This window comes from Ochotona princeps, chromosome 4 (genome assembly GCF_030435755.1).
Source record: "Ochotona princeps isolate mOchPri1 chromosome 4, mOchPri1.hap1, whole genome shotgun sequence".
NCBI classification, from domain to species: Eukaryota; Metazoa; Chordata; class Mammalia; order Lagomorpha; family Ochotonidae; genus Ochotona; species Ochotona princeps.
The window spans coordinates 71083837-71099396 of record NC_080835.1 but is presented as its reverse complement, the minus strand read 5'-3'; the positions used below and the strand labels follow the sequence as shown (position 1 = coordinate 71099396).

The 15560-nt window shown below is 56.0% G+C and overlaps 1 protein-coding gene across 3 annotated transcripts; it reads right to left on the bottom strand.

The window, feature by feature from the left end:
- Nucleotides 1–690: 690 nt before the first annotated feature.
- Nucleotides 691–14972, bottom strand: TREH (trehalase). 3 transcript variants are annotated; one of them, XM_058663822.1, is made up of 15 exons: nt 14448–14972; nt 5574–5674; nt 5284–5428; nt 5105–5192; nt 4046–4146; nt 3858–3950; nt 3661–3777; nt 3435–3557; nt 3207–3256; nt 2902–3096; nt 2188–2405; nt 1699–1810; nt 1328–1440; nt 1057–1110; nt 691–889 (listed from the first exon to the last, which is right to left on the bottom strand). In XM_058663822.1, exons 1-15 carry the CDS (start codon nt 14534–14536, stop codon nt 749–751), a joined length of 1740 nt encoding a protein of 579 aa, XP_058519805.1. In that variant the 5' UTR covers nt 14537–14972; the 3' UTR covers nt 691–748. The 3 variants fall into 3 exon arrangements, with proteins under 3 accessions (XP_058519805.1, XP_058519807.1, XP_058519806.1); XM_058663824.1 differs by lacking the exon at nt 3661–3777; XM_058663823.1 differs by lacking the exon at nt 3858–3950.
- Nucleotides 14973–15560: the final 588 nt, after the last annotated feature.

The following is a 15560-nucleotide window of genomic DNA, read 5'->3' as shown; positions in this document are numbered from 1 at the left end:
ATGGTAACATGCTGATTGCCTGGCACTGTGGCTGTACCTACTGTCTCCCCTGGACCTACCCAGGGGGCCCTGCCATCATCTCTCCTGCCCACCCAGGGGCACCTAGCGCTGGGGGGAAGGGCCTGGACACCGCCTCTGCCCGTGTCTCCATCCCCCTCCCCCTCCCACTCGTGCCTTGCTGGAGCCAGAGCGGAGGGGGCCCAGGGGGCTGAAGCCACTAGAGCAGCACCACTGTGGATACAAGGAGTCTGGAAGGGCCAGCTGGGTCCTGACGGGGACAAGCAGGGGGAAGGCCTGAGAGGGCAGGCGGGGCAGGCCTGGAGCCACAGCCCTCTTCCTGGAGTTGAGAGCAGAGGTCCCAGCCTCCGACCAACTGGCCTCAGCCCTTTGCGCCTTAACACTAAGCCCACTTCCCCGCCTGTGCCCCAGCCCCGGGCCTTGGGCCACCTGGCCTGGCTGGTGGTTTTCAGTATTTCTAAGTGTTTCTGCAGAACAATAAAGCATTTGGACTAGGGGAGTGTGGGCACGTGGCTGGATGGACTGAGGGCTCAACCCTCCCCAGATGAGAAATTCCTTCAGTGGAAGGTGCCAGGAGGGATGTAGGACCACAAATGTTACCTCCAAGTCACTGCTGTGTGCCCTGCAGTGGAGGTGACGGGGCAGGAAGAGGCAGTGGGAGACAGGGGTGGTAAGTTTAATGGGGGCACTTGAGCTCCCTGGGTGGGACAGGTGCAACGGGCTGTCGGGGTCACCGCAGTAGGAGGTTGAACAGGAGGGCTGCAGTCAGGCACTGAGGCGCCAGTGTTGTTAGCTGGGTGCCCGAGCGCAGCCGGTCACCGTAGCGGTCCAGGAACATCAGGGCCACTCCATTGGTCCAGCCAAACCCCTCCTGGACAGAGGTCAGGCTGGTGGAGACACAGCTTGGCAGGGGAGGAGGGGGCTGGGAATCTCCTCTACCAGGCGGCCCGGCCCTGCTTCTCACAGGCAGGGGGGCACACTGGGGTCTGGTGGGGAGGGAGTGTCACCACGGGGGATATCAGGGCTCAGCCCACTCACCTGGACTTCATACTCCCCTCCTCCGCCTGGCTGCCCACCGTTGCTGATGTCATACTGGGGACAAGAGGATGGAGAGAAGGTCAGGCTGTGGTCCCACCAGCCACCAGGCCAGCCCCAGGGAAACCGCCTACAGGGAGCAGCCCCTCCTGCCACAGCCCGGCCCCTGCAGTGCCCAGGAATGGCCACTGGGTGTCGCCACTGTTCTGGACCATCCCTCCACACCTGGGAAGGACACCCCAGTGCGACTGGGGGCGACCCCGGCAGAGCTCACCTTCTCATACATGACTGACTTCTGAGAGTAGACATCAAAGTTGGTGCGAATCCAGCTCTGAGCCAGCTGGAAAGCCACTTCCTGCGTCTGGGGTGAAGTTGACTTGGCCAGGCCTAGACCCACCCCCCCGGGGACAGGACTCTGAATCCCCACAGCTCCCATCACACACACAGCAGAGGCCCCAGGGAGGGGAGGCCTGGGCCCTGACACCCTCTCCCTGGATCCCACCTGTCCTCAGCCCAGGGACGGGGCAAGTGGGGAGGGGGCGCCAGGTGGGAGGCCCGGGGAGCAGAGGAGGGAGAGGAAGGCGAGGGGTCTCCTCCGCAGCTCACTCCTCAGGCCCTGGGCTGTGGCCCCTCTGGCCTCCCTACCTCTGATGACCACGTCCTGCAGGGGGGCCCAGGCGTTGGGGAAGTCCCACTGCTGGCCTGTGTTCCGAAGAGAAGTGGGGATGCCGTGCCGGTAGCTCAGGATCTGGCTGTGCTAGAAGGTTCCAAAATCACAGTGGCTGTGGTGGGGGCTGCAGGAGGAGCCAGGGTGCTGGACCCCAGGAGAATGGGCACCGCCTCAGCCACCTCTTCGTGGCCCGCGGCCGCCCCCTTGTGGCCACCCTGGGACATGCAGGCTGACTAGCAGACAGCAGGGTGGCGGTGCCACCTCCCAGGTCCTTGCTCCCTGGAGTGGGGGGCTGCTGCCATCTCCCAGGTCCCTGCTCCCTGGAGTTGGGGGATGCTGCCATCTCCCAGGTCCTTGCTCTCTGGAGTGGGGGGATGCTGCCACCTCTCAGGTCTTTGCTCTCTGGAGTCCGCGGGAGGGGTGATGTAGTGGGGAACAGACAGACCCGGCTGCTGTCCCCTCACCTCCAGGTACTTCAGAGCTCTGTCTGCGACACCAGGGTCAGAGAAGCAGCCGGCCCAGAGTGGAGTGAGGTTGGATGGGTAAAACTCGTAATTCTTCCTCTGGTTCTCGAGATCATAATCAAACCAGGAGCCCTTGTCTTCGTCCCATAGCAGGGCTGTCAGGGCTGCCTCCCGCTGGGCCCGCAGGTTCCTGTACTTGGTCGCCTGGGAGTTATTTCCTGGGGCAGCGCTGCCTTCAGAGGGAGCTCACAGAGCCTTGCCCCCCAACACTAGACAGCTCTGCTCCATCTTCCTCCCTGAAGTAAGGAATCCTTGGCACCCACTTCCTTTCCAACCTGCAGGGCCCTCCAGTTCCCTTAGCCAAATGGCCCTGCTCTGCCCCCAGAGCCAAGACTGGCTTGCTTCCTGGGCTCATCCTGCAGACACACTGGCCATCTGGCTCCCCTAGTTCTGTGGGTCCCCCACCACGGGTGGCTGTTGGGAAAGTATGGATGTGTGAATGAGGGTGTCCCTGCACAGACTCTAGGCACCCTTATGTAAGGGGGCTCAGGTGTGTTCCCTCTTAACTCTGATCCTCTGGAGTGGAAGCTGTTCTCTGTAGGGGGAGGCCATGAGCTGGCTAGGTGCCCTCACCCTGGCAGTCCTTCCTGGGCAGTTCTGTTTGCCAAGGCTGGGGCCTCAGCTGCAGCCCTAGCTTCCCGGGAGCTCACCCACCCAATCTGCTGTAGAAGTTGCCCATCAACTCCTCGGCTTGGCACAGGAAGGCATTCAGGTCGACGGGCACCATCCTGCTGGTCCGAATGCTGCTGAGCGAGTCAGGGTCCGGGCCTCCCACCAGCCAGCGTGAGGAGAAGTCCCAGCCAGACTCGGCCCCAGACTTAAGCTCGGCCCACAGGCTCTCCTGGCTCCCTGTGAGGACGGAACAGGTGGGGGGAGGACATCCAGGCCAGGCTTGGCTGCAGCAAGCAAGGGACCAGGCTCTGGGGTCATGCTGTCTCTTGCCCCCCTCCACTGCTCACCTTCAGGCAAAGTGTCTGCCAGCTCTGCATCTTTGCTGTAGGACTCAGGCCTGGCCCAAAAGGGAGAAGTGAGCACCCTGGCTCAGCTGACCCTGACTTCCCAGCCTGGGTCTGCCAAGGACACCCAGGGAGGCCAGACTGAACCAGCCTCTCCCTTGCCCAGGGGTGACATGCGGCCCCAACCAGAGTAAGTGGCGAGAGGTTGAGGGGAGCTGGGCCAATCCTCACCTGGGCCCCCCATAAGGGACGTAATAACGGTTCAGGGTATAGTTTCTTTCCCCTGAGCTCACGGAGATGGTCCTGTTTTCTGCCCAGAAGTTCAATTCCAAGGCCAAGGTTTCAATGTTCTCCCTGGGGAGGCATGGGCACTGCCTCAGTCCACCCACACAACCTCCTTCCCCATGCTCCTATGCCTGGCCCAGGGAGGTCTGAGGTGTGGGGTGGGGGTCTCCACCGTAGGAAGGTGATGTCATCAGTGTGATTGATGTATCGGTCCATCATGAGCGTCAGGAGTGGGGGCTGGCTGCGCTGCAAGTAGTACACTCGCCCGCCATTGGGGATGTGCCCGTAGCTGTGGGACAGAGACCGGCTGAGGTGCCTTCTGGTTGCCTAGCAGCTGCAGCCCCGGAGCTCCTGCCCCACCCCTCTTACTCTTTCACCAGGTCCAGGAAGTTCTGTAGCATGCCTTTGACCGTCTCTGTCATCTCAGAGAGCAGCAGCCCTTCCATGACCCAATAGGAGTCCCTGGAGGACAATGGAGTCATTACCCATGGTTGTTCTCTGCCCGGCACAGCCACCCCTCGCCCCAGCTCCCTGGCATCTTGGGCGTGGGCACATACCAGTAGTAGAACTCAAGAAAGCGCCCACCAGGCACAATGAATGGGTTTTTCGAGTAGATAAGAGAGAATCGCTCAGGTTGGCTCAGCACGTCTGGCTTCATCTGCGGGCAGGAGAATCCCTGAGGTGAGGCAGCAGCTGCGGAAGACTCCAGAGGCTCTGGCCCTGTGCTGCGGGCTGTGTGGGCAGGGCCGAGCCCCTGGAAGTCTCGCTGGCCACCCATGTGTCTCTCAGGTCCTTGCTCAGTGTAAGCATGTGTAGAAGATCCAGCCATTCAGCTAGTGGGTTCCTGGCAGGTGTCTGCCAAGCATCAGTGGTAAGGTGACTTGGGTGTCTCTGGCTGGATGGCAGGTGCCAGTTCCCACTCCCCTCTCCCCTGCAGAGCCCACATAGGCTGTTCTGTGGCCCAGGTGGGACTAGAAGTCCAACCCTTCCCCTCCCTCCCCTCCCCCCCGTGAAGCAGACATGAGTGACGGGAGCAAGGCAGAGTGAGCCCAGGAGGGGCAGCTGGGGCCAAAGGTCTCCCAGGTTCCTCTGCCCCAGGCCATGACCGCAGGTACTAGTTTTAGTGGGGGTGGGGACTCAGCTAGTCCAGCCATCGTAGGAGGCAGCAGAAGGGCCCGTGTTCATTCCTGCCAGCTTGGCTGCTGAGCAAAGTCATGCAGCCAGCAGAGGAGCCCCGAGCCACCCTTGAGGCCAGCAGGTGCAGGCCACAGGGCGAGCAGAAGGGGAGGGGTGGCTGGGCCTGGGCAGCCTTGGATGGAGTCACTGCCCTGTCCAAGCCTTAGAACAGAGGAGAGAAAGTACTGAGCTCAGGGCTGGGTGGGCTTGGGGTGCAGCCATAGCAATAGCTACTGCTCCTGAGACGGACGCCGTCCTGCAAGCTCAGGGAAGGGAAAGTGAGGAGGAGCTAGCAGTTCTCATTTTGACCTCAGAAGTTCTTTCTAGGAGGTTTCTGTCTGGGGACTCAGGAGGTGTGGGAAGGGTGTTCTCCAGGATGGAGATTCCTCCCCGGTCGTGTAGCAGGCATGGTCCCTCACAGGTCAGTCCCACACAGCTACCTTCTTCCCCAGGTTTTTCCAGAGCAGATGTAGCTGTTCCGCCCAGGTGCGCAGCCTGGCGTCTGAGATCTTCTGCAGGAACTGGGGACTGAATAAGGACCAGCACCCCTTCAACCCAGGGTTCAGGGAGGTGGCCCCCTCCCAGGGGCCCCTCTCCTCCCCACTGTCTAGCATCATACCTCGCTTTCCAGTCCTCAGGAGTCCAGGACTCCAGCTCCTGCCCAGCGGCCTGGAAGTGCTCCCAGACAAACTCCTGGAGCTGCTGCCTGGGGATGCTGTGGTTGTGGCTCGCAGCCAGTTCAGCAAAACTCTGCAGGACTTGGTCTGGGGAGCGTGGGGTCAAGAGGGGCCAGTTGGCAGGGCGTCCCCAGCTCCTCCCTGTTCAGAAGGGCTGCTCCACCTAGTACTGCCCCCTCTCCACCTCCTGCAGGTGGGAGGTAGAGGAGCAGGTGCGGCCCTAGGTACTCACCTGGAGCCATGGACAGTGGCATGTCCACAAACTCCTTGTCATCTGGGTAGAGCTTGGCCATCTGGACCTGGTGTAGGAGCTCGCCATAGCAGTAGATCTGGCTGCAGAGAGAGTAGTTGGGGTGGATGCCAGGAAGCAGGGCTGGCATCTGGGGTGTGTGTATGCATGTGCATGCAAGGCCAAGTGAACAAATGGGGGTCTCCAAGGAGCAAGCAACCTATGCAATGGCTGGAGCACATGCTCAGGGCTAACTGGAACCAACATGGTACAGGACACCTGGGGAAGGGGCAAGAGCTTAGCATGTGTGAAGTGGGGGTACCACTGGGGACATTCTCTGCCCGCCACCTTGGACAGGCCCTGCCAGTTACACACTATTATTTTGTTTGAAAGGCACAAATAGATAAATGGACACACACACACACACACACACACACCCCTTTCATTCACTGGTTTTCTCCTCAAAAGCCTGTAACAGCTATGACTGGTCCAGGCTGGAGCCAGGAGCCGGGAACTCCCTCAGGATCTCCCCAGGGGTGGCAGTGGCTCAAGTCTTTGAGTCTTGGCCACTCCTCCCAATGTGTGCATTAGTAGAAAGTTGGGTTAGAGGCAAAGGAGCTGGGATTCAAACCAGGTATTCAGGTTTGGGCTGTGGTGTGCCACATGGCAACTTCACCATTGGACCAAAGACCAAAATGTCCACCAAATGGACTTTTAAGCAGGAGAAGGATTCAGAGGAAAAGGGTTAGGAAAAAAAAATCCAGAGGAAAAGGGTTTATCAACTCGCATGAGCAGGCAGCAGAAGTTCTCTTTCAGGAGAAAGGTGAGGCCAGGCGTCAGCCTGGGATGATGAGGCTCTGGGATGTAGGTTGGAACAGATGCACAAACAGTGCCAGTCATACAACATGAGACCAAGCCCTGGAAACGGGCCTGCCGCAAGTAGCCACGGGGCAACATCTTTCACCCTGGCTGATGTGGCCCAAGGGGCACAACTCTGGGAACCGTAGGGCCACCCGTACATGCATGGTGCTCAAGTGGGCATGTAGCCATATGCTAGTCTCACGCACTGTGACTGCCCTCTCTTCAAGGACACTGTAACATGACACTCCCTAAGATAGTCAACGGGGGAGGGGGGCTCTTCTACCATGTTGTCCTCCCAGTGGGCCCTGCAATACAGCAGTCCCCCTTGTGCTAAGCAGGCTCAGGACAAAGTTGTGCATGAAGCCAGGGCCACTGGCTTTGTTCCCTGTCCGCCAAGAATCTGAAGAGAGCTAAACTGTGGCCTGTGACAGCAACACCTGTCCATGATCAATGGGGCATGTGCAGGTCCAGCTCCAACGGAAGAACCTTTGTAGCCCAGCTGTTTGGTATGAGGTTGAACTGTACTCTGACCATCCTAGGATACAGTATATCCAGGCACTGCAAGGAAGGCGCAACTGCCCCATACAAATGAGTCACAACATAATACTAATACTGATCACTAAAGATGGAGTTCAGGGGCTAGTGCGACGGCCTAGTGGCTAAAGTCCTCACCTTGAATACGCCAGGATCCCATATGGGCACAGGTTCTAATCCTGGCAGCTCCATTTCCCATCCAGTTCCCTGCTTGTGGCCTGGGAAAGCAGTGGAGGACAGCCCAAAGCCTTGGGACCCTGCACCCGCGTGGGAGACCTGGAAGAAGCTCCTGGGTTTGGATAGGCACAGCACCAGCCATTGAGGTTACTTGGAAAGTGAATCATTGGATGGAAGATCTTCCTCTCTGTCCTTCCCTCTGCAAATATGACTTTGCAATAAAAAATAAATAAATCTTTTAAAATAAAAACATGGAGTTAGTGAAGCTATCTCAGGATTTAAGAACAGGAAATGAGCCCAGTGCAGTAGCCTGGTGGGTAAAGTCCTCACTTCGCACGTGCCAGGATCCCAAATGGGTGCTGGTTTTTGTCCTGTTGGCCCCACTTTCCATCCAGCTCCCTGCTTGTGACCTGGGAAAGCAGTCAAGGACGGCCCAAAGTTTTGGGACCCTGCACCCACATGGGAGACCCGGAAGAGGCTCCAGGCTCCCAACTTCGGATCGTCTCAGCTTTGGCCATTGTGGCTACTTAGGGAGTGAATCAGTGGACAGAAGATCTTTCTCTGTCTTTTCTTTTCTCTGTATATCTGACTTTGCAATAGAAATAAATAAATCTTAAAAAAAAAAAAAGAACAATGGGAAATTATTGGCCAAGGAAGCTTTTTTTAAGATTGATTTGTTTTTATTGGAAAGTCAGATTTACAGAGAGAAAGAGACAGAGGGAAAGATCCTACATCCGCTGGTTCACTGCCCAAATGGCTGCAATAGCCAGAGCTAAGTTGATCTGAAGCCAGGAGCCGGAGTTTTTTCCAGGTCTCCCACGTGGGTGCAAGGGCCCAAGGACTTGGATCATCCTCTCCTGCTTTTCTCGGCTCATTAGCAGGGAGCTGGAAGGGAAGTAGAGCAGCTGAGACATGAACTGGTGCCTATAAGGGTGCTGGCACTTGGAGGTAGAGGATTAGCCAGTTGATGGAAGACTTCTCTGTCTTTTGCTTACTCTCTGTAAATTAACCTTTCAAATAAAAACAAATACATATTTTTTTTAAATCATGGAAAATGAAATTGAAATATATGCTTATTTTGGTGTCTCTGGATTTTTCAAAAGATTTATTTACTTTTATTGGAAAGGCAGATTTATCGAAAGAAATGGACAGAGAAAGATCTTTCACTTACTGGTGCACTCCCCAAATGATATCAACAGCAACAGCTGAGCCAGGATCCAGGAGCTTTCTCTAGGTCTCCCACACGGGTGCAGGGTCCCAAGGCCTTGGGTCATCCTCCACTGCTTTCCCAGGCCATAACCAGGGAGAGGGATTGGAAATTAAGCAGTTGGGCTGGAACTGGCATTTATATGGGATGCTAGCACCACAGGTCAAGGCTTAGCTTGCTATACCCACCATACTGGCTCCTAACCTCTGAATTTTGAAATCCACGTGACAGGCCTAAATGGGAGTCCAGGCTTCTGGCTTCAGCCTGGTCCACCTCCAGTCATTGCAACCTTTGAGGAGTAAGTCAACAGATGGAAGAACTCTCTCACTTTCTCTTTACCTTTCAAATTAAGAAATATTTTTTAAAAATGTTGGTACATCACTAGAGTCCCACTGTCATCAACGACTAGTCTAGTCCATCATATCATGTGACAAAAAGTCTCCCAGAACAAGCCATTCGTGTTTTTTTTTTAAAAAAAGATTTATTTATTTTATTGGAAAGGCGGATATACAGAGAGGAGGAGAGACAGAGAGGAAGATCTTCAATCTGGTGTTTCACTCCCTAAGTGACCACAACGGCCGGTACTATGCTGATTTGAAGCCATGAGCCAGGAACTTCTTTCCAGGTCTCCCATGCGGGTGCAGGGTCCCAAGGCCTTGGACTGTCCTCAACTGCTTTTCTAGGTCACAAGCAGGGAGCTGGATGGGAAGTGGAGCTGCCGGTATTAGAACCAGCGCTCATATGGGATCCTGGCGCATTCAAGGAGAGAAGCTTAACCATTATGCTATCAAGCCGGGCCCCAAGCCATTCATATTGGTAGGTTTCCATTTGACTCTGTCATCTTCCAAAGCAGGAGAGGACCCAGTAGCTAGGTCAGGTGGCTGGTATAAGTGAAGGAAGGAATGACAGCGTTCTCTCTCACACAGCATTAACACAGTGGTGAACTACCCTCCTGTACTTCTGATCGGCCCAGGCATTCAGCCCTCATCCCCAGCGGCTGCTCCTCCTCTCCACTGCATCAGGCTTCTCCACCATGGGAAAGGAGCACTGTGCCGGTCCAGGTTGAAGGCAGCAGCGCTCGTCTGGCAGGGGCTCCTACTGCTGGGTCCACTCCCACAGGGCAGGGTTCCACAACTGCAGACCTCAGGGGCATCTTAGCCAGGAGGCAGAGTCGTGTCCACCCCACTGTTTGCCAGACAGAACTAAAGCACAGCCCATCAGGCCACGTGATTTTCATGCAGGTTGAAGGGCACCGCCACCCTTCCTTACTCATCACTCCCATGGCTGAACCTGTTGCGGCAATTCTGGCACTGGGACCCCTGCCTCAGCTGAAGAAGAAAGGGCAGGTGACCCAGGGAGGACCACAGCATCATGCCAGCCCCTCCTCTGCCCCATTTTCCCCCAGATCCCTGGAGAAATAGCAGGGTCCTTCTCCCACGGGCACTCTTTCGGAGACCACACCCATGGGCTCTGGCACACACTGGAAAAGGTGAGATTTTCATTGCTGGTTCTGATTCTCTAGCAAAGCACCACCCTGAGGAAGTGCACCTCAGAGGTCCAGAGAAGCATAGGGGCTTTGGTTGTGTTCCTCCTCCGCATCTGTGAGCAGCTGCATCTCCCACCATCTGCGCCAGATCCAGCCCCGCCAGGACCCGTGGTGGCCCCGGGGCCACCAGCATCAGCCCGAGCTGCCAGCTCTGTGCAGGTCCTCCCAAAGACTCAGCTCCCTGGGGCTGTGCCCTGGAAGGCTGCTGCTTTCACACACAGGGTTCCCATTGACCACATGGCCAGATCCACCGGCACTGCCCAAGAGCCAGGGAAAAACCCAAGAGGGCAGCTCACAGAGCTAATCTGGCTGTCATGCCTGCTTCAGTCAGAGGCAGCATGGCAGAGTGTGCCCTCTGCATGCCCTGAACAACTGCCATCCTCCACCCAAGTGGCTCTGGGCCAGTCCTTTGAAGGCTGTTTACAGGTCACTGCTCAAGGGACTACAGAACCCAGCAGCCCCTTGGGTCCTTCTGGAGCTGGGAGCCTTGCCCATGCTTGCACAGAGTAATTTGTAAAAGTTGATTGGAAAGGATCCAGCGCTGTGGTGTGTAGATGAGGCCTCTATCTGTAACACTGGCATGTCAGGTGGGTACCGGTTCACATCTTGGATGCTCCACTTCCAATTCAGCTCCTTGCTTATGGCCTAGGAAAGCAGCAGAGTAAGGTGGAATATGCCTGGAGAGATGCAGAGAAAGCTGGCTTCTGGCTTCAGTTTGGCCCAGCTGTGGCCATTGTGGCCTTTGGGGAGTGAACTGAAAGATAAAAGACTTATCTGGGGCCCGGCGGCATGGCCTAGTGGCCTTGATCCCATGTGGCCGCTGGTTCTAATTCTGGTAGCTCCACTTCCTCTCTGTCTCTCCTCCTCTCAGTATATCTGACTTTGTAATAAAAATAAAATAAATCTTTAAAAAAAAAAACTTATCTGATTCTCCTCCTCTCTCCTACTCTGTCTTTCCAATAAAAATAAAATAAATCTTTAAGAATTGATGAGAGAAAGAGAAAACACAGTGCCATCCACTGTCTCTGTCCCCAAATGCCCACAGGTCCAGGTTCAAAGCCAGAGCTGGAATGCAATTACTTGGGCCATCACTGCTGCCTCCCAGGGCCTGCCTGGTGAGGGAGGAGGAGCTGGGAAGCAAATCCAGGCACTCCCGTGGGGGCTGCAACTGTCTTAATCGACATTTTAAAAAATTTCTTTCATGATATGAAAGGCAGAATGACAGACTGGGAGAGTGCATTCTTGCATTCACTCGTTTGCTCCCCACATGGTTGGCATGGCTGGCATGATGCACGCTGACCCAGGAGGCAGGAGATCCACTCCGGCTTGCCGTGTGAGTGGCAGGAACTCACGCCCTGAGCTGTCACCTATTGCATCCCAGGTCTGCAGCAGGGACTGGATGGGAGGGAGAGCATCCAGGGACGCTCTGGCATGTGGGCATCCCAGGTGGAGGTCTAGCACGCTGCACCACAGGGCTTCCCAACCCCACGCTTCACAGTTCACAGTGGAAATCTGCACCCTGCCCTTACTCTCAGACATATCTCCAACACTACCCAAGATGGTATAAGACATTCAGGTTTTGAGATTAAGTCAAAGGGACAATCACAAATGACATCTGATATTAAGCTAATAATTACCTCTCGGATGGGCATTCTCTGGGCCAAAGTCCCAGGTGGTGTGCAAGGAGGAGGTCAAAGGCTCAACTGGAAGCTTCCAGAGAGCTCACGACCTCCTGTTGGTTCAACCAACTATGTTTGATGGAGAACCCTCATGCCACGCTCTGCCCGGGATGTGCGATCTGCCCAGGACAATGAAGCAAGATGCCATTGCACCACCGCAAGCCCATTTCACCCACTCTTCAAGTGAATGTTCCCTAACAACGGCCTCTACTGGGGTTCTGGGGTCACACAGGTAGGAGGGGAGCTGCTCCCCCATCAGGGGTAAAGTCATTCACTCCCGAGAGAAGCACGCAGAAGAGGGGGACGCACTGCCTTCGCATAAAGCCCTTGTCACCATCACACCTTCCTCCCACACAATCACTTCAATCCCAGCAACCTTTGCTTTCAGTAATCTCCAGATCTGCTGACAGCCCCAGGTCTGCCTTTTCCTGCCCCCCTTGGATGGCCTGGAGGCTATAGTCCCCTTGGCCAGAATCCAAGCTGGGACTGCCTCTTCCTTCCATTTTTGAGTATCTTTTCCCAGTTTATATCTAAGTTTGAAATTTCCCAGACACCTGGCACGCACCTCTAGATTTTTTTTCATACCCCTTTTGTCCTTCACTCAGTGCAGCCCAACTGCTTTCTACACTAGTGCCCCCCATCCCCCATATCCTCCAGTGGGTAGAGAGGCTCCTGCACTTCCAACTCCTTCTCTTGCCAAACCCCGTGTCTCAGCATGTCAGTGTCCTTCTGGTCAACCTTGCACTTCCTGACTCCAGCTGCAATACTGGAACTTCTTTCTGGTGCTGAGAGCTGTGTGCTTGTCCTCCTTCCAGGCACCAGCTCTAACATCTTGGGTTCCCCAGGACACTACACCCTCACTGCTGGCAAAGGTGTAGGCATTCCCATGGTCCCCTCAGAAGTAAACATTTGCTAGAACAATTCATAGAACCTAGGAGAGCACCACGCTCATTATAAAAATACAACCTCAGAGCAGCCACATGCTGAAGCCTGGGATAACGCACGTTCCAAACCGGATTCAGAAGGTCAGGCCGCCCCGACCCCAACACCAGTCCACCTCTGGTCCCTGGGGAGCCTGGTACAGCTTCAAGCTGGTCAGGCCCAAGGAGGAACACGCCCTAACCATTCAAGCCTCTTACTACTTGTGCTCTGGCCAGAGTAACCCTGTGTGAACACCAGGTGACCCTGCTGGGGTGGCAATAATGAACTAAAGGGCTGTTTTGAACATTTCATGCACAATAGAAACCATCGTGCCTGCAGAGAGCATCGGGCCTGCTGCCATCTAGCAGTGGCATGTGCCAAGAGGCACAACCATGTCTTTCCACCCGACAAGCCCCTGCCGAGCTCTCCTCCCTGGCTGACACGTGGGAGCTTCTCCCATCATGGTATTCCCCAAGTCCCCAGTAAACCTCATCAGAGTCGTGTGTCAATTTCCATCGCTCAGGAGCCAAAGAACCCAGGCTTGGCAGCAGGGACTTCTGGATGCAGGGCTGCATCCTCTCCCCAAAAGGTCAGAATGTATCACCCTCCTGGCTCACCCATGTGCTCCCTCCCTGGGAGCCTGGGGATTTTCCTGGGGTGGCAGGATATAGGCACAACTGGGCACATCCTTGGTCAAGCCATGGAGATCAACAGGCAACCCCAGTTCCCTTCCTAAAGGCTAAGAAATTGGGCAGAGGTCAAGGTGATCCAAAGCCCCAAGCCCCTTCATACATTGTGGGACTTCCTGACTTCCTTAGCAGAAACCGGTTGAAGGTGCATCCTGTGTCACCTCAGACAAGGACCCTCCCATCCCTTGGGGCATCTCAGAGACTGGTCGGTTCTGGTCTAGGAGCCTAGATTCTTCCTTCTACAACAAGTGGCTTGAGCCCAGAAGGCTCCACTTGGCAGGTCGGCCATGTTCAATGCCTATCCATTTCAGCAAAACTTCTGGCCCGCTTCTGGCCCTGAGGATAAACTGTGGAGCTTCCAGGTGATGCCAACACCTGGCCAGCTATGGCTTGCCTGGGCCCGTGGGTCAGGCTGGATATCTTAGACTAACTGTGGAATTGCTGGTTTGGACCTTTCACCACTGGTATGTTTGATCTCTGGAGACCTGAAGAGTCCATGAGTAAGGGAGCCACCTGGGCACGCCATGCCTCTGTGCTAACCACGAAACAAAACTGCAGCCCCCACTCCCCTGCCCCACCGAGGACCATGCGCTTCCCACTGTATTGCAGGGCACATGAAGAGCTCGGCTCAGAAATCCCACCACAGAGAGGCACTGCAGGCCTGAGCTTGCTTCCTGCCATGATTCTGCCACTGTCGGCTGGTAGCATACCTGGCACAAGCCACTGCCAAGTACGGGTGACAAGGGGGTTCGTGGGCCACCAACACAGCCCCCCCTGACCCGACATTGGCACCAACCTGATGCCCGACCAAACCTTGGGACATATTTGCTTCTCAGAAGTCATCATGCCTGCACTGTGGGCCTCCCAGGGTTGGTAGCATTGATGGGTGTGGCCCTGCGCTCCCAGGCTGCCCTGTTTCTCTGCTCCCTCTGATGGGAGGGAAGAAAGAGGCCTGGGCTGGAGCCCAGGTGTGCTTGTTGGGCCCTCGGGTCCTTCCCACAGCAGGCTTGGGCCTCAGGCACGGAGTTTGTTGGAACCACCTTGAGAGTGGCCTGGCAGAGTGCACAGAGCAATGTGGCTGTGACCAGCAAACCCCTGGCACCTCAGGTGGCCCTGTCTTGTCCCAGGCAGGATATCCAGTGCCCAGCATGGCACCTACTCTGCCAGGAACCCAAGACTTCTTCTCTTCCCTTTCTTCCCTCGGCAGAGCTGGAGATGGCGTCTCAGCATCCCAGCCCCTGCCCCTCTTTGCCACACACCTACCTCTCACAGGGTGGGGGAAGGGCCTGCTGGGACCCGAGCCCCAGTGCCAGCAGAAGCAGCAGGTGTAGCTCCCAGGTGCTCCCCGGCATGGTGAAGGTGACTATGACTCCTCAGCCGGCATCTGTTGGCTGGACAGCTTGGCCTGCCGCCCACTCTCAGGCATCCAAAGTCCAGGGTTGGAGGCGTGGCTGCCTGTGGCACCCACACCTGGCCTGCATGTGGCCAGCCACTCCTTCTGGGTTCGTTCAGTCTATGCATCAAGCCTCTTCTTGCTTTTTCTTTCTTAGGTTGATCAGCCTCAGCTGGTGCCATGTGCTCATCCACACCCACCTCCCACCAGGGGGAGTCTGGCCCTGTTGTCAGCCAGCTAGTCCAGGGCCAGAGAACTAGTTCAGGCCACAAGCTGGGACTTGGACGCCAGTGCCCTAGGTGGCCCCAAGCCTGCCCGCCTGAGTCTACTGCTCTAACATTTCAAACAGAGTGGCTCAATACTTCTGGGGTGGTGTGAACCCCAAGCACCCTTTTACCTACGTTTTACCTACAGAAGATGCCACCCTGTGTGGGGAGGAGTAGGAAGATCTCCCAGAGACATCTACAAGATCACTTAGGAGTTGGCCCAGGGGGAAAGCGATTTCCCAGAGAGGGCCCAGAGGAGAGGTCTGTGAGCAGCTGCAGGCGCAGGTTGAGGCTTGTGGAGGGTGGAGGAGAGATCAGCCCCAGAGCAGGTAGCCGAGGAGGGGGAGGCGCAGAGTGAGCTCAGCTTGGGGGTGGGCTGGGGCGGGACTTCCTTCCAGCTATGCTCCTTAAAGCCTTGCCGCAGGTGCAACCAGGCTCACCGGCAGGCCTCGGGCAGGAAGAGAAGCGGCTGTGGCAGCTGCACAGGGCTTGCCACTCTTAGAAGAAACACTCTGGACAAATTAAACTTAGCAGTCAGGCTTTGTAAAGCAGGCTCTGAGTGAGCAAGTGCCCCAGACTCCCCTTGGAAACCGAGCCACACAGCCATCATATTTATAGGCAGAAAAAGGCAATGGCATAGGGAACTAGCTAATTGGTTTCAATTTGGCATTTGCCTTATTTTGAATGGCTGAGCAGTTTGCAGCCTGTGATTGGTTG